The following is a 26616-nucleotide window of genomic DNA, read 5'->3' on the forward strand; positions in this document are numbered from 1 at the left end:
TGAATGAATAAGCAATTACAAGCAAGAGTCTTCGTGAGACTTTATTACATCAAATGTACAAAATAAAGACTACAACTCTTCTTGTGGGCACCATTGACAACATCAGCCGGTTCGTAGATGGCTGGTTCGAGGGGCAGGCTCTCGTTGTCACGAGGCTCTCAGCCCGAGATATGTTGGACCTTTCAAGATTCTGGAACGAGTAGACAAGGCAGCGTATCGCCTAGCCCTACCACCGTCTATGTCCAACCACCATGATGTGTTTCACGTATCGATGTTGCGGAAATACATATCTGATCCCTCACATGTACTGCAAGATCAAGAGTTTGAAATTTCTCCTGACATCAGATATGAAGAATCAACCGTTGCAATCCTAGATCGCAAGGAGAAAGTCTTAAATAGTAAGACTATACCTATGGTCAAGGTACTTTGGAAGAGGCACTCCAAAGAATAATCTACTTGGGAGCACGAGAGCGAAATGCAAAAGAAATACCATGCCTTGTTTTAAGTTTCGAGGACGAAACTCTTCTAAAGGGGTAGAGATTGTAATGTATAAACTTTTGTAAATGCTCAACTTGTGAATTTGAATAAAATAGACGAGTTTTAATTCAAATTCTTGTTGCATGTGAGACGTCCTTAAATTTAAAATATCTTGGAAAATAATAATATTTAAGGTCGACGAAGTTTCGGAATAAGAATATTCGAGTAAACTCGATATTATTTTATACATACTCGGAGATTTAAAAAAATCTCGAGGGTGAAAATAAATTCTGAGATCCCTTAAATATATTCAAGATAACGGGAAATAATAATAATTTTATCGGTTATTTTTCAAGATTATTTTTAATTAATTAAGGACAGGATTGTGAGATTTTATTATGGAATGACTTATGTGCAACAAATAAGGGACCAGATTGAAAGAAAAAGTTGGGGAGGGGCTATTTGGAGAGTGACGTGTCAAGGAATTGGTGGGCCACTTGTTAACGTGTGGTGTGACGAGAGAGTTCCACGTAGCCACTTATTCCACTCTCCCTCTCTCTTTCTCGGCCACCTCATTCTTCCTTTCTCTCTCTTTTCTTTCTTTTCTTCCTTCTTCTTTGATCTTCGTCTCTTCTTCTTTCCTTCACTCGCGCATCCCTCTACAGAAAAGAAAAAAAATTGTTGTTACCTTGGATCTTCACTCTAGCCGACCATCATCACCAGCACCATCTCGTCTCTCTTCTTCTCCCTTTCTGCTCTTCGCGCGCCACACAACACCGAGCCACCGCGCGCGTCTCGACCGAGCAGAGCACCACCGCCGCAAGCTCGCCGTGACCGCCGCCCGAGAAAGAACCGCTGGGAGAGAAGGATACCCACCGAGAAAGTCTGAATTCAATAAAAATTTGGGTAAGCAATCAAAACCCGAAATGGATATTGTGATTCTAGGGTTTGAAATTGATTTTGAGGCTTTTTGGATTTCGAGTTCTTTGGGTAAAATTGTTTGACTTTTGATGATTGTTTGAGCTTGATTGTGATGTTTAGAAATCGGATTTGGGGATTGAAATTGTCAATTGGATTTATTTCTTGAATTTTTGGCCAAAAAATTAGGTTTTAGGGTTTATGAGAATTGATTTTTGGGATTTTTTATTATGGACGTGTTGGATGATCTTTGAGATAAGTTGTGTTGTCGCACAAAAATGAACGATTGATTACCTCGGGCGGTTCGATCCAAGGCCGGACCAAGTGATCGCACCCGGGCCAAAAATGTTAACTCGTGGACCGAGTTGCACCCTCCAGACCCTGAGGTGTGTTTTGGAGGGTGTGACCGTGCCAAAGGTTTGCTGCCTTAGTACCCGTTTGTCGGGATCAGGTCAGAATGTAGTTCAAAGGGAATGTGGGGGGCTATCTTGGGCTCGGAGGCTGAGAATCCAAGGTTTTAGAGTAGGACCCGGCTCGTAGCTTCTAATGAAGACTTTTAGAGGGGTCGCTTGCCTCGTAGCTTGGTGTTCTAGCTGAAGGGCCAAGAAAGGAGAGAACAGTGTATGCACTGCAGAGACTCGGGTCGCAGAAGAGGAGCGTGCTCCCTCTCGTGGATGGGGGGTCCTTGGGGCTTCTGAGCCGAGAGAGGAGGAGCGTGTGCTCTTGGAATTGTCACAAGAGTGCGGTAGGAGATGAGAGCTCTTCAGAGGACGCAAGCTAGAGGTCTAAGTGAAAAGAGAAGAGAGAATGAGAAGATTTTTGGAATGCTCTCGCTATGCCAAAAATGGGATGAATGGGGATGCCTTTCTCTCCCCCAAGGGGGGGGGCATTTATAGTTTTGGAGGAGGCCTTGTGCCGGCCCCCTCAACGCTAGCCGGATGGCCGGGCGTGGAGTGCAACGCCCGGTCGGGCGCAGGGCGCGTGGAGCGTGGTGCCCGGACAGGCGCGGGGCGCGCAGAACGTGATGCTTGGACGGGCGCGGGGAGCGCGGAGTGTTGGAGATGCTTTGCCTGGGCCCAATGGGCCCTCGGTCGAGGTAGCAGGAACACCCTGCCGAGGCAGCATGAGCGCACGGCCGAGGCAGCAGGAGCACTCGGCCGGGGCGGTAGGGGCGCCCGGCCGAGGCAGCAGGAGCGCTCGGCCGGGACAGCAGGAGCGCTTGGCCGGGGCGGCAGGAGCACCCGGCCGAGGCAGCAGGGGCGTTCGGCCGGGGCAGCAGGAATCCTCGGCCGAGGTAGCAAGGCGCTCGGCAGAGGGGGCGCTGTGCGCGCGGGGGCCGGACGACCGGGGCGCAGGAGCGCGCGTGGGCCGGGATAGCCGGGGGCGCGGGAGCACGCGCGGGCCGGGACGCCCGGGGGCACGGGAGCGCCCTCGGGCCAGGACGCCCGAGGGTGAGAGAGCACGTGGAGGCCGGGGCGTGGGGACGCGCGGGCCCATTGGGAAGGGGGCGCAGGTGCGCGTGCGGGCCGAGGCGCGGGCGTTCTGGCGCGCGCGCGGGTCCACTGGGCCGGGGGCGTGGATGCGCAAGGGTGATCCGGCTGGCGATGCCCGTACGGTCTTAAATTTTTTTTAAATTTCCGGTTTGCCGAAAACGACCGGTAACATTAGCCCCCCAAGTTTACGGCTTGCGAGTCGCGAGTCGTGAACTTTAGTTTGAAAAAGGGCGTTGAGGTCTTTTTACCCCTTTGATCATGTGTGATAATTTGCATTTTTTTTAGCTTGGCGGGACCCTGGGGGTCGGACCGGGCCGGTTAAGCGGCATGGCCCGCGCGCGGCTTGATGACAGCGGGCCATCGCGCGCGCGTGGCCGGCGAACGGGCCGTGTTGTCGGCCCGTCGACGACCGACAAGGGAAACACCGCAATGCCGGCTCCTGGCCGGCCAAGGCCCGTCCAACCGGCTCCTGGCCGGCAAAAGACCGCACAACGCTTCCCGGCCTGCTGAGCCCCGGCCGGCCAAGGTCCGTCACGTCGGCTACTAGCTGGCAGCCTCCCGGCCCGCCCAAAGTTCACTCGACCATTGGCCGAGTCAAAGCTTCAGCCGGCCAATGGCCGGCCCAAATTCACTCGGCCATTGGCCGAGTCAAAGCTTCAGCCTGCCAATGGCCGGCCCAAAGTTCACTCGGCCATTGGCCGAGTCAAAGCTTCAGCCAGCCAATGGCTGGCCTAAAGTTCACTCGGCCATTGGCCGAGTCAAAGCTTCAGCCGGCCAATGGCCGGCCCAAAGTTCTCTCGGCCATTGGCCGAGTCAAAGCTTCAGCCGGCCATTGGCCGAGTCAAAGCTTCAGCCGGCCAATGGCCGGCCCAAAGTTCACTCGGCCATTGGCCGAGTCAAACCTTCAGTCGGCCAATGGCCGACCCAAAAGTCTCACTCGGCCAAGGGGTGCCCCAATGACCCCTTGGTCGCTTATAAATACAAAGGTCGGTCCTCTCCCAAAAGGTAATCCATTTTTGAGTCTTGAAACGCTGTCAAACCTCCGGGTCACTCGTTTCACTCATCTTTGGCCTCTCACCCTCTAAAACCTCCATACTCCACCTCAATCCCACTAATGTTGAGCGTCGGAGAGGTAAACAGAGGCACCCCCTCGGTTTCCCCTTTGTAGTTCATCGTTTCCTTCTCTCGCAGGACCGACAACGGATGAGACAAACATCACCAACAGCTAAGGGACGACTTGGGATACCAAGTCCGACACGCTCGAGCTGAAGCGAGACCACTTGGTCTGGACTTGGGTCTGACCGCTTTGGGCTCCTAAATAGTTGTCCGAAAACGAGCGACAACATTTTGGCGCTAAAAGGAGGGGATCTCCCGACCTTGGCGCAACATTCCCTCTACCCCTCTTCTTCTACCTTCGACGACAAAACTCTCGATAGATGAGTCAATTGTCTGTCACCTCCGCGGCCGACCGAGCGACTAGCTCGAGATACGCTTTGGGAAGCTTGGCACGCCGGATTGGGAATCAAGGGTGTTGTTGGCCCGTCTAGGGCCAACGGGAACAAGGGCATCTCTTCGACCCACATGGCTAGTACGAGGTCTTGGGCGACGGAACCCTGACTCAACCAGGAGCCGGCCCAAACCAATGGCCAAGTCAAAGCCCAGCCATGGGCCGAGTCAATGGCTCACTCGGCCATTGGCTGGGTCAAATGGCTCACTCGGCCATTGGACAGTTCACTCAGCCAATGGCCGAGTGAACCCCTCAGCCATCAAGGCAGTTCACTCGGCCATTGGCCGAGTGAACCTTCCAGCAGTTCACTCGGCCAATGGCCGAGTGAACCCTTCAGCCGGCCGTGCAGTTCACTCGGCCATTGGCCGAGTGAACCTTCCAGCAGTTCACTCGGCCAATGGCCGAGTGAACCCTTCAGCCGGCCATGCAGTTCACTCGGCCATTGGCCGAGTGAACCTTCCAGCAGTTCACTCGGCCAATGGCCGAGTGAACCCTTCAGCCGGCCATGCAGTTCACTCGGCCATTGGCCGAGTGAACCTTCCAGCAGTTCACTCGGCCAATGGCCGAGTGAACCCCTCAGCCGGCCATGCAGTTCACTCGGCCAATGGCCGAGTGAACCTTCCAGCAGTTCACTCGGCCAATGGCCGAGTGAACCTCCCTGCTGCCTCAGCAGTTCACTCGGCCATTGGCCGAGTGAACCTCAGCCGGCCCAAGACCTCCACTCGGCCAATGGCCGAGTGAACCTCACCACCATGTTCACTCGGCCATTGGCCGACCCAACCTCCTCCAATGCCGACCCAAGCATTCTCACTCGGCCAAGGGGTCTTCAAACCACCCCTTGGCTGCCTATAAATACCAAGGCACCCCCCTTGGCCCAGGTAATCCATTCTTGAGCACTGAAACGCTGCCGAACTCGTACCTCGCTCGTTTCTCTCAAGCTTTGGCCTCTAAACACCCCTAAAACCTCTATACTCCACCTCAATCACACTAATGTTGAGCGTCGGAGAGGTAAACAGGGGCACCCCCCCTGTTTCCCCTTTGTAGTTCACAATCTCTTGTTTGCTTTTCAGGTATCGAGACGAGGTGAGCTTCACCCACAGCTAAGGGACGACTTGGGATACCAAGTCCGACACGCTCGAGTCAAGACGAGACCACTTGGTCCGGCCTTGGGTCTAACCGTCTTTGGCTCCTAAATCGTTGTCCGAAAAACAGCGACAACATTTTGGCGCTAGAAGGAGGGGATCTCTCGACCTTGACGACGCATTCCCTCTACCAGTTTTCTCCCTTCGTTCTCACGACTCTCGAGAGATGAGTCATCTACCCACTACCTCCGCGGGTACCCGAGCGACGAGCTCGAGGTACGACCTCCGAAACCTCGCGCACCGTCTTGAGGGGCAACCTCGCGATAGCGAGAGCCAGCCCCAAGACCCGGTGAACGACCCCGAGGCCGAGCTCCGAGAGGACACGGCCCGGCGGCTCGCGGAGCTCCTTGACCGTCCCGGCGTTGACAGCTCCCTCATCGCCGGTCTCCTCGGCTACGACGTCGAGGATCGATCAGCTCAAGATTACTCCGACCCCGAGTACGTGGAGGAGTCGAGGACCGACGAGGCCACCCCTAGCCTCGCTCAAGCGCGACCCGAGAGGGCCAACGGTGCGTTGGCCGATCCTTTGTGCCTGGCGCGACAACAGGCACGGTCACAGTCCCGGGGACTCGCCCCCTCGGTCTCAAGAGGTGGCCGGACACGGCCCCTCGCCGAGGAGAGAGCGACTCTGGTCGACGATGGAGCCGATAGCCGAAGCGCTCGCCGGACGACCCGGCCAAGGGCGACCTCGCCTCGTCACGCACCAAGCGTGGACCTTAGAGAGCGCTTGACGGCGCAGAGAAACTCCCGAGGGGAGGATCTTCGCCAAAGGCTAAATTCTCGAAGGGACGCGCTCCCCGCCGCAACTCTTGGCCGACCTCAGGCCAATGTCGTGGACCAAGCGTCCAATGAACGCCGACCGGTGACCCCCGTGGCCCCGACGATTGGCCCTGCCAACGGGCTTGATATGGTCGCAATGATCCAGAGCCTCCAAAACCAAATCATCGAGATGAGGGAATCAGGGAGGCAAAGGCCGTACGGAGGGATCGAGGAATCATACTCTCCCTTCGCCGCACAGGTCCTCGCGCAGCCATGCGTGGGAAACTTTAAGTTACCGTCCATTCCCCCCTATGATGGACGCACGGACCCCCACTACCATGTCCAACACTATGAGACGTGGATGACGATGCAAGGGCAGACGGACGCCACCCTCTGCCAAGCCTTCAGCCTGACCCTCACAGGGTCAGGTTTTGAGTGGTTCCAAAGTTTGACGCCTGGAAGCATCCCGTCCTTCCGGGCCTTGCGAGAGGCTTTCCTCGCTCGCTTTGCCACGCTTGTGGCACAAAAAAAATCGAAGACCCACCTCCTCTCCATTCGACAGGGGAGAGATGAGACGTTGAGACAATACCTCGCCCGCTTCACCGAGGAGTCTCACAAAGTCGAGGGCTTCGACGACAGGGACGCCATCACGGCGATTACCGAGGGAGTTCGCACGAGCGACTTCCTCAAGTCCATTGTCGGGCAAGTCCCGCGAGACATGGCGGAGCTGATGACGAGAGCCCGCACACATATGGGAATCGAGGACTATCTCGATGGCCGCGATGGCCGGAAGTCAGGAGGACAAGGTGGTCGCCACCGCGAAGAATGGGACGAAGATCGCCCCGACCCTCAAAGCAAGAGGAGCAAGGGAGGCCGTGCCCCTAACGGTCGCCCCCTCTCCGGTCCGAGATCGTCGCACGTTGATAACTTCCAAGCGTTATCGACGTACACCCCGCTGAACACTCCGCAAGAGCGGATCCTAGCTCTGCACCGCGACAAGCTAGGAAGTCCGGCTCCTCTAGCGAAGGATCCCGCGAAGAGGGATCGGAACAAGTTCTGTGAGTACCACCAGGATCACGGGCATCTGACGTCCGAGTGCTATCATCTTAGGCGTCAGATCGAGGCCCTGATTCAAGTCGGGAAATTAAAAGAGTATGTCCTAAGAACGGTCGGGGCGGCCACGGCGCACGAAGGCCGTCCACGGCGGGGAAGAAAGGGTCCGGCGACGGTGACTGACATGAACCAGGCAGCGATTGAACAACCGGAGAGCTCACAGCTGCATGTCGTGGGCTAAGCCCGTCCCCTTTTCTCATTATGTCATTTTATTTTCGGTTTTAAGACAATCTCGAATTTCAATAAGGCCAATGGCCCAGGGATGTAATTTTTGACTATTTCCATATGGTAATTAGATTACATTTCACCTTGTTGCACTATAATTTCTAGTCTCCTCTACGAGTACACAAGAAACTCGGGGGGCTAATGGGAAACAATGCTCAACGAAACTAAAGCTCACTCGTTCAACAAAAAAAAAAAAAAAAAAAAAACAACAAAAAAGACGTGCAAATCGATTATGCCTTCGTTGGCAAATCGAGAAAAGTAAGACGCGCACTAAACGACGAAGACGTGCTAATCGATCATGCCTTCGTTGGCAAGTCGAGAACATAAGACGCGCACAAAAACGACAAAGACGTGCAAATCGATTATGCCTTCGTTGGCAAATCGAGAAAAGTAAGACGCGCACAAAACGACAAAGACGTGCAAATCGATTATGCCTTCGGTGGCAAATCGAGAAAAGTAAGACGCGCACTAAACAACAAAGACGTGCTAATCGATTATGCCTTCGTTGGCAAATCGAGAACATAAGACGCGCACCATACGACGAAGACGTGCTAATCGATCATGCCTTCGTTGGCAAGTCGAGAACATAAGACGCGCACAAAAACGACAAAGACGTGCAAATCGATTATGCCTTCGTTGGCAAATCGAGAAAAGTAAGACGCGCACTAAACAACAAAAGACGTGCTAATCGATTATGCCTTCGTTGGCAAGTCGAGAACATAAGACGCGCACCATACGACGAAGACGTGCTAATCGATTATGCCTTCGGTGGCAAATCGAGAAAAGTAAGACGCGCACAAAACGACAAAGACGTGCAAATCGATTATGCCTTCGGTGGCAAATCGAGAAAAGTAAGACGCGCACAAAAACGACAAAGACGTGCAAATCGATTATGCCTTCGTTGGCAAGTCGAGAAAAGTAAGACGCGCACAAAACCAAAAAGACGTGCAAATCGATTATGCCTTCGTTGGCGAGTCGAGAAAAGTAAGACGCGCACCACACAAAGAAGACGCGCAAATCGATTATGCCCTCATTGGCAAGTCGAGAAAACAAGACGCGCACAACACAATAAAGCCGTGCTAACCGATCACGCCCTCATTGGTAGATCGAGAAAATGAGCCATGCACGATCAACCCGAAACAAAAAGTCGTCCCTCGCGACGCACAAAGGCCATCCCTCGCGACGCGCGAAGGCCATTCCTCATGGCACGGACCCGAGAACGTTCATCCCGCATCCGTATAAAAGCGTAGATTTTGAGTTTCCACTCGATCTACGCTCGACCGGAAACTCGGGGGGCTAATGTTGTTGGCCCGTCTAGGGCCAACGGGAACAAGGGCATCTCTTCGACCCACATGGCTAGTACGAGGTCTTGGGCGACGGAACCCTGACTCAACCAGGAGCCGGCCCAAACCAATGGCCAAGTCAAAGCCCAGCCATGGGCCGAGTCAATGGCTCACTCGGCCATTGGCTGGGTCAAATGGCTCACTCGGCCATTGGACAGTTCACTCAGCCAATGGCCGAGTGAACCCCTCAGCCATCAAGGCAGTTCACTCGGCCATTGGCCGAGTGAAACTTCCAGCAGTTCACTCGGCCAATGGCCGAGTGAACCCTTCAGCCGGCCGTGCAGTTCACTCGGCCATTGGCCGAGTGAACCTTCCAGCAGTTCACTCGGCCAATGGCCGAGTGAACCCTTCAGCCGGCCATGCAGTTCACTCGGCCATTGGCCGAGTGAACCTTCCAGCAGTTCACTCGGCCAATGGCCGAGTGAACCCCTCAGCCGGCCATGCAGTTCACTCGGCCAATGGCCGAGTGAACCTTCCAGCAGTTCACTCGGCCAATGGCCGAGTGAACCTCCCTGCTGCCTCAGCAGTTCACTCGGCCATTGGCCGAGTGAACCTCAGCCGGCCCAAGACCTCCACTCGGCCAATGGCCGAGTGAACCTCACCACCATGTTCACTCGGCCATTGGCCGACCCAACCTCCTCCAATGCCGACCCAAGCATTCTCACTCGGCCAAGGGGTCTTCAAACCACCCCTTGGCTGCCTATAAATACCAAGGCACCCCCCTTGGCCCAGGTAATCCATTCTTGAGCACTGAAACGCTGCCGAACTCGTACCTCGCTCGTTTCTCTCAAGCTTTGGCCTCTAAACACCCCTAAAACCTCTATACTCCACCTCAATCACACTAATGTTGAGCGTCGGAGAGGTAAACAGGGGCACCCCCCCTGTTTCCCCTTTGTAGTTCACAATCTCTTGTTTGCTTTTCAGGTATCGAGACGAGGTGAGCTTCACCCACAGCTAAGGGACGACTTGGGATACCAAGTCCGACACGCTCGAGTCAAGACGAGACCACTTGGTCCGGCCTTGGGTCTAACCGTCTTTGGCTCCTAAATCGTTGTCCGAAAAACAGCGACAACAAAGGGCCTCGTGATAACGAGAGCCAACCCCTCGAACCAGCCTTCCATGAACCGGCCGGCGACGCCAACGATGCTCTCCGTGAAGACACGGCCCGGAAACTCTCTGAACTGCTCGGGCAGCCAGGGGTGAATGGCGCCCTCATCGCCGACCTCCTCGGCTACGACATCGTCGTCGACGTCAATCACGACGAGAAAGACCCCAACCACGAGGTGAAATAAAAAACTAGCCCCAACCACGCTATTCACGAAAGTGAGCGCGCACACGCGCCTTCAAGGGGACACCCTTCAAGCGACCGCGTCAAGACATCAATCGTCGGGTGAACACACTCATGTGTCCTTGAGGGGACACCCTCAAGAAACCACCTCAAGGCGTCAAAGATCAACCAATACTCAAGGACGCTGAATCTCAAGGTCCCGAAAGGGACGCTCTAAGTTCACCATTTGCGTCCGAAACCCCCGGACAGATGACGACATCGATGGTCGCGGCATCCGTCAAGGACGTCGCTTGAATAACATAGCCTTGCCAAGGGTGATAGGAATGGCAAACGGAGACTTGAGAGACCGCCTTAATTCCCAAAGAGAGAATCATGGGAGCGACTTGAGAGAAAAACTCAACACCTGACGCGAGATCGCGAGAGAGGTCGCCGTGGGAGACAAACGACCTAACGTTGTTGATCGACCATCCAACAAGAAGCGAATTGACACACTCGTCGCGCCGGCCATCAGTACTAACTCGCGAAGGAAGAGGCGTAGAAATGGTCAAGTCCCCAATGACCATCCTTCTCCGACCACGAAGTAATCCTTCATCCCTCTCCGACCCCGAAGCAATCCTTCGTCTTCGTAGTTTGCTTAAAACAATATATTCGCAACTTAAGGGTCAAAGGGCTATTGACCTCAGTACGATTGTTAGGAGAATCTATGATGTCTGGTTCTGGGGCATTGAGAGTTGGAGACTCTATAGTTCTTCTAGGTATCTTCCGAAGGTACTTAATTGACCAGTGCACTTCTAGAGATAAAATAAGAACAAACCATTTAACCTCTTATGTCTCGAAGTCACTACGTATGAATTGCATCGTGCTTACCTTAATCCTGAAATGAGACATGCCATTTCACAGCTTACGTATTCTCATTTGAGAAAGTCAGAGTTCGGACTCACTATGTGATTCCGAACACGACCTATTGGTGAAATACTAAGGTGTGAAGATGTCATGAGTAATTTTGTGAATTTCTCATAGATATGGAATTCATGTACAAGATTGCTGAAATGCAATGTATATCACCTCATGCTTTGTTCCTTGGAGTGTGAATAAATGAACTGGCCAGTGTCCAAGTTGAGTCTTGACTCTTTTGGATGAAACAATGTGACTTGTTAGCTCCTCGTCAATACATTGTTTCTAACTTATTCACAAGCGACAAAGGAGTTGAGCAAATAACAGCTAGAAAGGAAAATGGTAATTTTGTAAATCCCGACTAGCTTATGATATTCATGAAGGGTAAACACTGATTATATTCTGTGGATCCACTCATTACAATTAGGTTGAATTCTTGAGTAGAAAATAAATTCATTTGAACCGAAAGATTTTCAGTGTCAACTCTTTAGTGGAGTCAGTTCACATTAAGCTAAACTTGGAAAAGGTTTGTGGACTTTTGAGTCCAAGTGTTTACCTCAAGCTTTGTTCATTTGGATCCATGAGGTCACTGTCACAAATCACATCGAGTAGGAATAGTTAAACTAGAAGCTAAGTCAAAACAAGAACGAGACGAATTTTATGAAAATTGTCAAAAGCGTAATTTTGTCTTTTTGGACATAGGATGAAATGAATGTCAATAAATTTTTTGACAAGGTCATTTGATGACGCAATATCACTCGGCCAAGTTAGTTTAATTGGGCCTTGTGGATTAATTTCATTACATAAGAATTTTATAGAAAATTCTTAATGGGCCTTTTTCATGTTGTCATGAACAAATGGAAAAGCTTCTAAAAGCCCTTTCTAGAAGGTCATGGGCGCCCAACATAAAGAGAGAAAGGGAAATTATTTTGTGCATGAATGTATCAAGATACTTGCCAAAAGAAAAAGAGGAAACAAATTTCCTATTCATAGAAAGAGAAATTTCGGCCAAGCAAGTCAAAGGCAAGGCAAGGGAATAAAAGAGGAAACAAATCCAAGTCTCTAGAAGGCTGCCTTGGCCGTGTGACATAAGTGGGAAGGAGGCAATATTTGTTCATGAATATGTGATATTCTCTAGAAGAGGAAACTACCTTATTGAAGGTGAGACCTCTCCTATAAATAGGAGCCTCATTCTTCACATTTGATTTATCCCAAGTTTTAGAGATTTGAGAGCTCCTCTCTCTAGCTTGGCCGACTCCTCTCTCTCTCTCTCTAGTCAATTTCGTTTTTTGTTTTGGCACCTAGGTCCTCATTTGACCTAGTGTTTTAGCTTTTCAACTCTAAGACTTGTTCTTGAGTTGTCGTGTTTAAAAGTGCCCACTCACTAATTCCTTTTCTTTTGAGTGATTCTTGTGATAGAAACCATCGTGGTTGCTCGTGTTGCCGAGTAAAGAAAGAGAGACATGCTGCGAGGGAGACGAACGTTGCAACTTTCCAAAACCTTCTCAACGTTCAAGCTTCTAAAAGGTTAGTAATCTTTAATGCTCATTTTAGTTTTTATTTACATGTGTTTGCTCTTTGTCTAGGTTAGTAAAATCGTTTTACTTGTTAAAAGAAAATTTTTCAAATTCTGCCACTTAATGAAGCGTTAAACTTTTTCTTAAACCCTAGATCAATTCCAACAGGAGCTGGGATCCCCGCCTCCAAGCGTTAAACTTGCTCGTCTAATGATGCATGTATGAAGAATGCTCTTTTTTACATTTATCCCACTAAACCTTCTCTTTTAGACACTGAAATAGATAACAATCTTATTAGGGAGCCAAAGAGGATCAAACTTTCTGAATCCTCCGATCTAACAAAATCAACGTACCTATGGCACTTAAGACTTGGTCATATCAGTCTAGATAGGATTAAGAGACTTGTGAGGGATGGTCCACTCCAAGCCTCTGCAATTGGTTCACTACCTACTTGTGAATCCTGCATAGAAAGAAAAATGACTAAGCGACGTTTCTCCGATAAAGGTCGAAGAGCCACTGAGTTGCTGGAACTAGTACATTCTGATGTATATGGTCCGCTCAGTCAACAGGCACGTGGAGGATACGAATACTTTGTTACCTTCACCGATGATTACTCGCGATATGGTTTTGTCTATTTGCTCAAACACAAATCCGAGACCTTTAACGTATTTAAGGTCTTTAGGGCTTTAGTGGAAAAGAAAACTGGCAAAGTGATCAAAACCCTTCGATCTGATCGAGGTGGTGAGTATATGTCTGGAGAGTTCGATGACTTTCTTAAAGAAGAAGGTATCTCTTCTCAGCTTACCGCACCTGGCACACCACAACAAAACAGAGTGTCAGAGAGAAGAAACCGAACTCTCATGGAGATGGTTAGATCAATGATGAGTTACTCATCACTCCCTCTTTCCTTTTGGGGATATGCCCTCGAAACAGCCACTTACATTCTGAACCAAGTTCCGTCCAAAACGATTCCTGGTACTCCTTATGAACGATGGACTGGCCGTAAAGTAAATCTTGGCCGCATCAAAATTTTGGGTTGCCCTGCACACGTGCTGAGGCAAAAGACTAGCAAGTTGGCTAGTAGGTCAGAATTGTGTCTGTTCGTTGGATATCCAAAGGAAACCAAAGGTTTTACTTTCTATAGTCCCGACGACGATAAGACTTCCGTTAGCACGAATGCTCGTTTCCTTGAGGAGGACTTTATGAAGGATGCAAAACCTAGAAGCAAAATTGTGCTTGAAGAAAAGTTGGGTGAAGAAGCTTCTACCTCATCTGGAAGAACTGTTCTTACCCCAACTGAAACACAACATAACTCATCAGAATCTCGTCAAGTAATACTTCGACGTAGTGGGAGGGCTACTCAAAAGCCTGACAGGTACATGTCCTATGGAGACTCTCTCGTAGCCGTCTCTGACATGGATGACCCTGTTTCCTATAGCCAAGCAATGGCTTGTTATGAATCAAACCTTTGGCTTGACGCCATGAAAGTAGAAATGCACTCGATGTATGTTAACAAAGTCTGGAAACTTGTAGACCTTCCTGAAGGGATTAAACCCGTAGGGTGTAAGTGGATATACAAGAAGAAAAATGGTCCAGATGGGAACGTCGAGACGTTCAAAGCACGACTTGTGGCTAAGGGTTATGCCCAACAAGAAGGGATTGACTATGAATAAACCTTCTCGCCAATCGCGATGCTTAAAACCATCCGCATACTCCTATCCATAGCTGCAGCTCTCGACTATGAGATCTGCCAAATGGATGTCAAGACAGCCTTCCTGAATGGCAATCTTGACGAGCGCATTTACATGGCTCAACCAGACGGTTTCGTTGAAAAAGGTCAAGAGACTAAGGCAAGCATCTAGGTCATGGAATATTAGATTTGATGGAACTATGAAAAGCTTCGGCTTTGAACAGTCAATAGATGAGCCTTGTGTTTACAAGTTAATATACGAAGGAAAAGTTGTGTTTTTGGTACTATATGTCGATGATATATTACTCATAGGTAACGATGTGGGTAAATTATCTGAGGTTAAGGTCTGGCTAGGAAAGCAATTCGACACGAAGGATCTAGGAGAAGCCGCGTACATTCTGGGGATCCAAATCTGTCGAGATAGGAAAAACTAGACCCTGTCGCTCTCTCAAGCATCTTATATTGATAAGGTGATGGATCGCTTCTCAATGCAAGACTCCAAGAAGGACCAAACACCCTTTAGGCATGGAGTCTCACTCTCTAAGGACCAGTCTCCCAAGACTGCACAAGAGATTGAAGACATGAAGAAAATTCCTTACGCCTCTGCCGTAGGAAGCCTCATGTATGCTATGCTTTGCACTAGACCTGATATATGTTTCGCTATTGGCGTAGTTAGCTGTTTCCAATCCAACCCTGGACCCGAGCACTGGATTGCTGTTAAGCATGTTCTCAAGTATCTTCGAAGAACTAGGAACTTGATGCTTACATACTCAGGTACTGACCTGACTATGACGGGATATACCGACTCCGATTTTCAAGCGGATAAGGATTCCAGGAAATCCACTTCGGGATCTATGTTCATCCTTAATGGTGGAGCTGTTGTATGGAGGAGTATTAAGCAATCTTGCATTTGCTGACTCCACAATGGAAGCAGAATATTTGGCTGCTTGTGAAGCATCCAAAGAGGCTATATGGCTTAGAAAATTCCTTAAGTACTTGGAAGGAACCTCGAAGCTATAAGCGCTCTAAGCATATTGAGAGGAAATAACATTTGATCCGAGAGATCGTGCAGAGCGGAGAAATGGAGGTGATGTAGATCTCTGGCAGATTCATTCGCAAAGGCCCTAGCGAACAAGGTCTTCGACCAACATCGAGAGGGATTAGGCATGAAGGACTACACACATCTTCTTTGAGTCAAGTGGGAGTTTGTTGTCAATGGTTCCAACAAGAAGAGTTGTAGTCTTTATTTTGTACATTTGATGTAATAAAGTCTTACGAAGACTCTTGCTTGTAATTGGTTATTCATTAATAAAAGTTGAAACGTTCATTCATTCTTCCTTGTCTGTTTGAAACTTTATGATAAAACATTAGTCTTTAGTCCATAAGCAAACATAACAACTTGCAAAGAAACAAATGTAGATTTGCATGAACGAACTCTTCGTAGTTTGCTTAAAACGATATATTCGCAATCTAAGGGTCAAAGGGTTATTGACCTCAGTACGATTGTTAGGAGAATCTATGATGTCTGGTTCTGGGGCATTGAGAGTTGGAGACTCTATAGTTCTTCTAGGTATCTTCCGAAGGTACTGAATTGACCAGTGCACTTCTAGAAACAAAATAAGAACAAACCATTTAACCTCTTATGTCTCGAAGTCACTACGTATGAATTGCATCGTGCTTACCTTAATCCTGAAATGAGACATGTCATTTCACAACTTACGTATTCTCATTTGAGAAAGTCAGAGTTCGGACAGGACCTATCGGTGAAGTACTAAGTTGGGAAGATGTCATGAGTAACTTTGTTAAGTTCTCATAGATATGGAATTCATGTACAAGATTGCTGAAATGCAATGTATATCATGCTTTGTTCCTTGGAATGTGAATAAATGAACTGGCCAGTGTCCAAATTTAGTCCTGACTCTTTTGGATGAAACAATGTGACTTGTTAGCTCCTCGTCAATACATTGTTTCTAACTTATTCACAAGCGACAAAGGAGTTGAGGAAATAACAGCTAGAAGGGTAAAATGGTAATTTCGTATATCCTGACTAGCTGATGATATTCATGAAGGGTAAACATAGATAATATTCAGTGGATCCGCTCATCATAATTTGGTTGAATTCTTGAGTAGAAAATAATTTCATTTGAACCGAGAGATTTTTCAGTGTCAACTCTTCAGTGGAGTCAGTTGACATTAAGCTAAACTTGGAAAAGGTTTGTGAACTTTTGAGTCCAAGTGTTTAGCTCAAGCTTTGTTTATTTGGATCCATGAGGTGAGTGTCACAAATCACATCGAGTAGGAATAGTTAAACTAGAAGCTAAGTCAAAACAAGAACGAGACGAATTTTATGAAAATCGTCAAAAGGGTAATTTTGTCTTTTTGGACATAGGATGAAATGAATGTCAATAAATTTTTTGACAAGGTCATTTGATGACTCAATATCACTCGGTCAAGTTAGTTTAATTGGGCCTTGTGGATTAATTTCTTTTCATAAGAATTTTATTGAAAATTCTTAATGGGCCTTTTTCATGTTGTCATGAACAAATGAAAAAGCTTCTAGAAGCCCTTTCTAGAAGGTCATGGGCGCCCAACATAAAGAGAGAAAGGGAAGTTATTTTCTGCATGAATGTATCAAGATACTTGCCTAAAGAAAAAGAGGAAACAAATTTCCTATGCATAGCAAGAGGAATTTCGGCCAAGCAAGTCAAAGGCAAGGCAAGGGAATAAAAGAGGAAACAAATCCAAGCCTCTAGAAGGCTGCCTTGGCCGTGTGACATAAGTGGGAAGGAGGCAATATTTGTTCATGAATATGTGATATTCTCTAGAAGAGGAAACTACCTTATTGAAGGTGAGACCTCTCCTATAAATAGGAGCCTCATTCTTCACATTTGATTCATCCCAAGTTTTAGAGATTTGAGAGCTCCTCTCTCTAGCTTGGCCGACTCCTCTCTCTCTTTCTCTCTAGTCGATTTCGTTTTTTGTTTTGGCACCTATGTCCTCATTTAACCTAGTGTTTTAGCTCTTCAACTCTAAGACTTGTTCTTGAGTTGTCGTGTTTAAAAGTGCCCACTCACTAATTCCTTTTCTCTCGAGTGATTCTTGTGATAGAAACCATCGTGGTTGCTCGTGTTGCCGTGGAAAGAAAGAGAAACGTGTTGCGAGGGAGATGAACGTTATAACTTTCCAAAAGCTTCTCAATGTTCAAGCTTCTAAAAGGTTAGTAATCTTTAATGCTCATTTTAGTTTTTATTTACATGTGCTTGCTCTTTCTGCCGCTTAACGAAATGTTAAACTTTTTCTTAAACCCTAGATCAATTCCAACAGGAGCTGGGATCCCCGCCGCCAATGAAGAGGTACCCCGCAACGCGGGATAGGAGCAAAGAATGTGAGTATCACCGGGACCATGGACACGCGACGGCCGAATGCTACCAGCTTAGGAAGCAAATTGATTCCCTCATTCGAGGTGGGAATCTCAAAGAGTTCACCGCATTCGTTAGCGCGGTGACAACCCCGACTGAGTGCCCGACGTGTCAGAGGGGAAAATCCCTGAGCATAAAGACAATGAGACGGTGAGCACTCTCTATCAACCAAAGAACAAGCTCCCACCGCTTGCGGCCATGACCGACACAGTTTTTGCCATTAAATTTGTGCATGAACTTGCTCAAGTCTGTGATCATTTTATTCCAAATATGTTGTTTTCCTCTTCCTAAAAAAAAAGGCCAAGTGCCAAGGCAAGCTGTAAACAACCTCCTCGTTTCAATAAAATATTGTTCTGCCCATTGTCACGTATTATTGTATATCCCCTACACGAGAGTTTCCTAGTTTTCATCTCACAAACACAAGAAACTCGGGGGGCTAATGGGGAATAGTACTCAACGAAAACCAACCTCAAAAACAAAAACAAAAAAAATAAAAGTATAACAAAGTCTCAAGGGGCCGATGGTTAGGCCGAAGGTCCCAAAGAGAAGCGCAATCTACACATAACTCCTCGGGTTGAGTTCACTCCTCGACTTGAGTCCCGAGTCCACGAGTCGACTGATAAGTCCCCGTGCCGACTCTTCACGTGTCTCCTCGAGTCGAGTTTCAAGTCCACGAGTCGACTGATGAGTCCTCGTGCCGACTCCTCACATGACTCCTCGAGTTGAGGTCACTCCTCGAGTTGAGTCCTGAGTCCACGAGTCGACTGATAAGTCGTCGTGCCGACTCTTCACGTGTCTCATCGAGTTGATGTCACTCCTCGAGTCGAGTTCCGAGTCCACGAGTCGACTGATGAATCCCCGTGCCGACTCTTCACATGACTCCTCAAGTTGAGTGAATAATAAATTAAATTCTCAAATTCTGAACCGACTATAATCTAATCCCGGCAACGAACCCTATCCTCTTCAAGTAAACTCGAATCCAATAACTAACGGATTATCAACTCCGGATGCTAGTTCTTTCGACGTTTCGACAAGTGCCAAGTGTCTCGAAGAACGTGTGAAGCAAGACATCTTCGGGAATCGTCGAGCTTTCTGTCAAACAGTTCCGGGTAAGTGAGGAGACATAAGTCAACTACTTACCAAGGGGATAACCCTGTTTTTTTGTGCATTTTCTTGCTAGTAAACAAGAGTAGGTGAAAGCCCTAAAATGAATAAATGCGAAAGTTAAGGCTTCGGCCACTCTTGCTTGAAAACTTAGTTCGGGTACGCCCGTTAGGTTCAAACGCTAACTTGAAACAACCACGTTTACTATGTGTATAGTTAGACTTCTCTTCTAACTCTAGGAAGTAGGTTAGAATCAAGAGGACGGAAGAGCGATAGACTCTCGAATTCAATCGGGAGTAGAGAGTTCGAAAGTCATATTTCGAGCTTTCAATTTAAAATACTTAACGAGCTTCAAAGGGAAACAATAAGTTCTTTCGGCGTTTATCCCGTTACGCTCTTCCGTATATAAGTTTAACGTGAACACTGCTAGCTGCAGTGTACCCAAACTTTAATTAACTTGTGTCGGTGGTACTCACAAGTCAATGACTTGTGCTGAACGGGACATGCCGGTTCGTGCGCCGAGTACTCGAAGCAATGGGTGAAGGTCGTGCATCGCGAGCTCATTGCTAGCTGGAAGACTCACCGGAAGCTGCCTTGAGCACACCGGGGTGTAGTGGGTGAAGGTCGTAGTTCGCGAGCTCACTATGCCAGAGACCAGCGGCGCTGACGTCATGATGAAGAAAGTACCACTAGTGGATCCCAGTCAGGTGTTAAAACTTAGATCAGCTGACGACTGCTGCTCGAAGTCTGAAACTGCTCTCTAGTCGGACTGAAGGTTATAGCAGTGAGGAGTGTATATCCTTGCGGGACGGCCAGTATTCTAGGATGCGCGCTCATTAGTCACTTATAGGTGATAGCTGCATCCTGCATTCTTGTTCGCTTGTTCGCACGTCATATGTTTTGCATTAGCTTGCTTTTCTTTCCTAAGCTAGACTCCCGCTTACTGAGTCATTCGACATAGTTTTATGTCCCTTGGTAATGTAGATAATGGCAAGGCGGCAATGTAAGCAACAGAGAAGGAAACCGAGGTGGGACGGGTGTCTCTTAACCTACGGGCTATGGGTTTTGGCTCGGGAAATAGTCCTATATAAATATATATAATATTTTGAATAATATCGACTCTTCTTAAAATAATATCCCGTGTATATAAGTAAAGTCGGGAGCTTCTATGTACACATGTATATATGTATAAGGGTCGATATACGACTTCTAGTTCTAAACGAAAAACAAAAAATATCTCGAGATTTTTGATAACCACTTTTGTATTAAACGTTTCCGCACTTCAAATAATATTGTATTTCGTTTATCTTATGTTTAATAGATTTTATATTTACTTTAAGTGTTTTTATTTACATTTCATTATTCATATGGTGATATGCTCCCGCTACGTGATGTTGGTTCCGTCGAGTCGTGGCTTGCGGGCGAGGTGACAACGCTCGCGGGTCGTAACATATACACGGTCAAAAACATTAAAAAAGTGCATCCATTTTGTGACAGATGTGTAACAGACTGGATTCAATTTGTGACAGATCTGTCACGAACTGATTCATCTATGAAGAGAAGTTAGAAAATTTCAAATAAAATCAGTTTAGCGGAGATGAAATTTTACCTTATAATTTCAAAACAATCCGTGTTCTTTAGCTTCACTGCCCGGACTGCCCAATCACAATTTTGACCCGCACAAATGACATGAAGTTTGAGCGGAGGTGAGTTCTTCGTTTTGAACCGATAATGATTATTGATTGCATCCATCCGCAAAGGCTTCAACAAAGTCGCTTTGTTTGCATATAATCCGTTTTTTTACAGTTACCGGAGATAAAATGTCCAACACCTCAATATCGTTAGTCTCGACACATGTATCTAATTCTTGAGCGGTAAACGAATACCCCCCATTCTCTTGGCTCCATACCTTCTCTTTTCTTTGGGATCGAGTGGGCAGTTGTGGTGGAAGAGGAGGCTCTTACTGGTGTTGAGTATGTAGTGGAGCCTCTATCGACAAAATAACCGGTTGCAGAGACCCTCTGGGTTGGGATGTCGGTGTCGCTTGGCTAAAAGTATTGATGTCATCCAACCCAACAGTATCATTGACGAAAGCCCCCGGACTTGGTAAGTCCCATTCGCGTGACTCGGATATAGGACTCGGCATGTTTGGAATGATCCTGCTTCGATTGGAAGTGAATCCACTCTCGCTTGTGTTCGGTGTTGGACTGGATCCAATCCGTGGAGAAGAGGCTTCATCCGTTTTTTATCCTGAAATGCCTCTTGGCTAATCTCAAGTACAAGGTTCAACTTCGTCCGGTTCGGTTCGTTCTTCCTCAAGTACAAATAACATCGCAAACTTCGTCCGGTTCGGTTCGTTCTTCCTCAAGTCATGTTCAACCGAGCGTACAATGTGTGCATCAAACTTGGGTAATTCAAATTGGTAGGAAGTAAAATCATAAGAGTACCACCCTCTTGATATACGCTCGGTTGTACCCACTTCCCGCTATGCTTAGCATATAAACATATTTCCGCCATAGCTATATACGTTCGGTCACATTAGATATGAGTATTAAAAAAAAGGGTTATTAACATCTGAAAACAGCCAGTTCGTGACATTTGTCTCACGAAGTGAATCCAATTCGTGACACCCTGGAAAAATCGGGAAATCAACAAACAAATCACACCCACACGCAATGGAACCTATTTCAACATGAATCAAAACAATTAAACATGTGCTTATACGTTAAAAATAGGACGAACTTACCAAAATATGTTTGAAGAAGTTTTGGATCTTGGATTTAAAGGAAGAAGAAACTTGGATCTTGAAGTTTTTATGAACACCCTTTGATTTGCAGAAAACAAACTTGAATCTTGAAGTTTTGATGAACAACGTCGGATTGCAAAATGGGTTTTAGATGGGTTTAGCATTATTGCATAATGGGTTTAAAATGAGTTTAGCATTATTGCAAAATGAGTTTAAAATGGGTTTAAGAAACTTACCGTTGGCGAGCAAGAAGATTCCGGCGACCCAAGAAGTTTCACTCGGTCATTCTCCAGTTGGGCACAAGAGGACGAAGTTGAAAAAAAACGTCAAAGAAGTTTGCAGAGAGAGAAGATAAAATAAAACGTAAGAGATGAGTGAGAGATGAGATATGGGAGTTGAGGGTAGTTAGGGGAAAATTAATTTCTCTCACCTACCAAAAATACTAATTTTGTCTATTTTTTTATTTTGGGCTAAATTGGTAAGGGACGTTAAGATAGTATTATTAGTATCAATTCCCCTTGTTATTATTAGTATTGTTTTTTCAACCTTAAAGCTTTATGAATACCCGGCTCGAAGTTGAGATAAGAGCATGACAATTTTCATTTGTAAAACATAAAAACTAGAGTTTGTGTTCATTCTATTTTACAAATGATTCAAGACCCGTACAACAACTGAACCATTCGGTACTCGGTAGGCGCTTCCAAAAGGATTCCTGAGCTACCATCAATAATAAATGACAAATAAGCTGCTACTTCAGTATCGAAATTCCCAGGCCACAAAGAGGACTCAATTGGGTCCAAGAGCCACAGAGACGCGCGGTCCCTAGTGAGACTGCGAAGGAGTAACAACACTCGCCACGTTATTTGCGCGGAACGTCTCTTTGGTGACTCCACAGTAGACAGGATCTTTTCCAGTGAAGGTGACGAAGTTCCAGCCGAACGCTGACCCACCGATGATATACGTACCTTTGGCTTTAACAACGCCTTCTGTCAGAATTTCAGTCGCCGATGTCTGGTTCTCCGGCGTCGTCTTTTGGTCGAAGAGCTCTACCAGAATCTCCATCTCTGTGATTCGTCAAACATATGATCAGATTTCGTTAATGCCCTAGAAAGCAAGGATATGTAAAACCTAACATGGGTCATATTTGTGATGTGAGATTCTTAACATGGGTCGCTCTTTGAGGCCACTCATCTTGGAACGGATCTCATCAATTTTGGACTGTTGCTCATTTGAACTTTGTTAGATATGATATCAGGTTAAGTATCACGAAATTTCATCTCAAACCAAGCTGACGATAGGCGAAGTAACCAACCACCTTATTACCCTGTTCAGTTCCTTTACGCTACATGCGTCAAGAAAACAAAGATATTTTAATGGCCTACCTTGAGCATTCGATGCTCAAAGACATACGGATCAAACCAATGAACAGTAGAAGGAATGTGATGGTAAAGTAAAGACCTATGGGAAAATCTGAGAGTTATCAAACATTTAAGGATTTAAATAAAAACTTACGGTGTCGAATTTCATCAGCTGCCTTGCACCTCCGGAAGTCAGCGGTCTGAAGAACCTTCAGGATGAGATACAAGATTTCAAGCCACCTTCATATTAGGCACAATGTGCTGAACAAAATCAACGATTCACTACTATACTAATCTACCCATATATTTAACTTACTGTGGGAAAGAAAACTCTATAAACAACTAATTGTGTCACTTGATACCAAAACAATGCAACTATTGGTGTCACTAAATCAAAAACATTTTCATTGTACTCTATAGAGTAAGGACTGATAAAGAAGTGAAGTATGAACTAAAGAACTAAACAAGCCTATAGACCGGTAATTTGGTTCGCACATCTGTCATGTGAAAAGTTCAGACCTTCACATCCTATGTCTATCTTTACTAATTGCTGGATACAGTCATAACAAACACCTACCAATAAAAGTATTTTTAAGTTTTCAATGGAGCTAAACTAACCGAATCGAACACAGTGCGAGATTACGGACAGATTCACATAAAGTGTACAAAATACATAGACGAAGGTATATAGTTTCATACCTCGATGAAATGAGGACGAAGGCCTCTGAGAATGACACGAAGCTTGAAATTGAGCGAAACGGCGTCGTTTTCGCGGAGTCTCTTCTTTGTCAAAGGCTCCGAAGAAGGAGGTTGAGGAGGGCTCTTGAGAGGTTCTTCCATGGATGATCTCTTTACACGTTTTTGCGGGTTTCAGAGATTCTGAAGGAAAGAAGAGAAGAGTCGGGGCTCTCTATGCGATTGGCTTCGGCTTTCAAGTTTGAGCAAAACCCCAAACGTGAGAGCAAAAAATGACGAGAAAAGCACATAAGTCGTTTTAAGGTTTAACATGCTTGAAAAACCTTTTATTTATTTATTTAGAATAAATCTCATTTTTGTCCCCTGGACTCGTACCTTCGTTACATTTCACCCCGTGGACTCGGAAATGTTGCATAACTCTGCTCAGCACGTTAACTAGCCACTTCCGTCAGTATTTGGACGTTAAGTGGTCACGTGTTTATCACATGTACTGTTCTGAAAGGGTATAAGCGTATTTTTGCATATAATCAATGTTTAAATATTATCAGATATATTAATTGTTAGAATAATTATTAAATTAAATATTACAATTTTTTCAAAAATATAAATACTTTTTTTAAAAAAAATGAAAGAACAAATCCCGCATACACAAATGTAGGTTTGTTCTATCATCGAGAAAATGATGAAACCTTCGACATCCAAATCTCCGGCGAAATCGAACCCTAGCAGCACTGGAGGAGGTTTCAGAATGAAGCCTCCGGCGCAGAAAAAGAAAAAAACCGTGCCAGCAAAGTCTCTGACGGCGCACTCGAAGAAAAAATCACAGGCTCGGAGAAAAAAACCCAACTCTCCGACGAAAAGAAGAGCTAGTCGAGAGACAAATTCCTCAGAGAGAGCGTTGGTCAATAATAGACCAGTTTATGGTGAGAAACCCTTTTTATGTATGTTTGGATCTGTTTTCAGGGTTTGAAAAGTGTAGGGACCACATTGTGTGGTTCTGGTTGGAGTTATGTTTTGATTTCTTAAAGAATCTGAGTAGGGACCACCATTGTTTTTTTTGTATTCTTAGTTTTGAGCGTTAGAAGCTTTAAATACAAAATAATGGGGGGACCAGTGGTGGTTGTTGTGTGTTATTTGTTTTGTGTCCTTTTGTATTTGTCTACTAGTTGTATTTTAATACTACTTTGGTTGATTTTAATAAAAAAAATTGTTTGATTAATGTTTCAGTTAAAGGGTCTGGTATGTTCACGTTCAAAGTTCACCATGGGGGTAGCGTGGAAGTGGTGAATGAGCGTTTGACCTACGTTGGTGGTTGGGTTGACTACGTAGACCACATAGACAAAAATAAACTGTCCTTGTTTGACCTAGACAAGATTGTAGAGAAAAATCTTGGATACTCAGCGATTCCCTTGTACTATCTAGAACCTTATGGGGAGTTCTTTGCCCTGGACTATGATCTGAGCCTGTTTATAGGAGTGTCAAAGATGTATGAGGAGTCTGAAGAACTGGATTTGTATCTTGATCACCCCGTACAAGATGCATCTGTTGTATAAGAGCTTGGACTATTGCCCCCAGTGCCTGCAGTTGAAGAGTTTGAAGCTGAAGAGGTAGAACAAGTTCAAGACTTTGAAGTAGAAGAGCCTGAAGAAGTTGAAGAGTGAGAGCCTGGACAGAGTCAAGTCGTGGATGAGGCACAGAGTGAAGTTGAAGACCCTGTGCATGATGAAGACGTTGAAGTTCTTATCGAAGACCTAACTGAAGCTCAACCTGAATTGAGTCAGACTCAACCTGAAGACCTTATTCTTGATGAAGACCTGACTTACCCTGAACTAGAATTGACTCAGACTCAAACTGAGTTAGGGCAAAATGAAGATGAGTTGGGCTTGACTGAAGTGGATTTGGGCCAGCCTGAAGCAAGGAGTGAACAAGATGACTTGGGCCAGAGTCAAGCAGATGAGTTGTGCCAGAGTCAAGCAGAGGATTTGTGCCAGAGTCAAGCAGAGGAGTTGGGCCAGAGTGAAGCACATGAGTTGGGCCAGAGTGAAGCACATGAGTTGGGCCGTAATCAAGAGTTTGAGGAGTGTTAAGACAGTCTTGATGACCTTGAGCAAGACAGTAGGTTTGAGAACAGTGAAGACAAAGTTGAAGTCAATGGCGTTGTTGTGGTCCGTGGTCTAGGATTAAAGGGCAGAGGAAAGCTACTTCTTACTGATGATGAAGCCGGTTCTGACGAGGACAGTGACTATAATGAGGAGGAAAACATTGTCCTGGAAGAGGAGTCGTCTAGTGAAGATGAGCCTAAGCCTACTAAATTGTCCAGAAAAATTCTCCCAAAATTTCAAGAATTCCGTGAAGACATTGACATGGCAGACCCGAACTTTAAGTTGGGAATGGTATTTTCAAGTGGGGCAGTCTTCAAAAATGCCAGAAGGGAGTATTCTATCAAGGCATGCAAAGAGCTGAAGTTCAAAGTGAATGATCGAAACCGAGTTCGAGCACTTTGCAAGCACGAGTCATGCAAGTGGGTGTGGTATGCGTTTGAAATGAAAGATACCACAACATTCCAGATCAGGACCTATGTACCAGAGCATACATGTGCTCGAACAAACAAGAACAGATTTTGTACTGCTACTTGGATGTCCAACAAGTACCTGGAGGAGTTCAAGGAAAATGAGAGCTGGTCATCTATCAAGTTCATGAATAAAATCTAGAAGGACTTCATACTTGATTGTTCGAGGACTAAGGCTTGGAGGACTAAGAAAAAAGCCTTGGAAATCATTGAAGGCTCTTATGCACACCAATATGCCAGGTTGTGGGACTATGAAGCCGAGTTGAAGAAGACCAATCCAGGAACGACAATCGAGTTCTTAACAGAGGCAGATGAGGAAGGTAATCCAATATTTAAGAGAGTTTACATTTGCTATGGT

General features: G+C 46.5%; 1 protein-coding gene across 1 annotated transcript; it reads right to left on the reverse strand.

Annotated features, from left to right (window-relative positions):
• Positions 1-22211: 22211 nt before the first annotated feature.
• LOC149401529 (uncharacterized) lies at positions 22212-23968 on the reverse strand. Its single transcript, XM_089612817.1, has 3 exons — positions 23693-23968; positions 23148-23202; positions 22212-22699 (listed from the first exon to the last, which is right to left on the reverse strand). The coding sequence occupies exons 1-3, from the start codon at positions 23831-23833 to the stop codon at positions 22458-22460; spliced, it is 438 nt and encodes a 145-aa protein (XP_089468943.1). The 5' UTR covers positions 23834-23968; the 3' UTR covers positions 22212-22457.
• Positions 23969-26616: the final 2648 nt, after the last annotated feature.

This window comes from Urtica dioica, chromosome 4, assembly GCF_054948205.1.
Source record: "Urtica dioica subsp. dioica isolate 48M chromosome 4, U.dioica_male_clone48M_v1_H2, whole genome shotgun sequence".
Classification (NCBI taxonomy): domain Eukaryota; kingdom Viridiplantae; phylum Streptophyta; class Magnoliopsida; order Rosales; family Urticaceae; genus Urtica; species Urtica dioica.

Bases quoted from the DNA above. Each gene is read 5' to 3' on its own strand.
- LOC149401529 (XM_089612817.1), bottom strand. From the start codon at position 23,833: ATGGAAGAACCTCTCAAGAGCCCTCCTCAACCTCCTTCTTCGGAGCCT. The intron at 23,203-23,692 runs GTATGAAACTAT...CTCATCCTGAAG, and splicing joins TTCGTCCTCATTTCATCGAG to GTTCTTCAGACCGCTGACTT. The intron at 22,700-23,147 runs GTAAGTTTTTAT...GACGAATCACAG, and splicing joins AGCTGATGAAATTCGACACC to AGATGGAGATTCTGGTAGAG.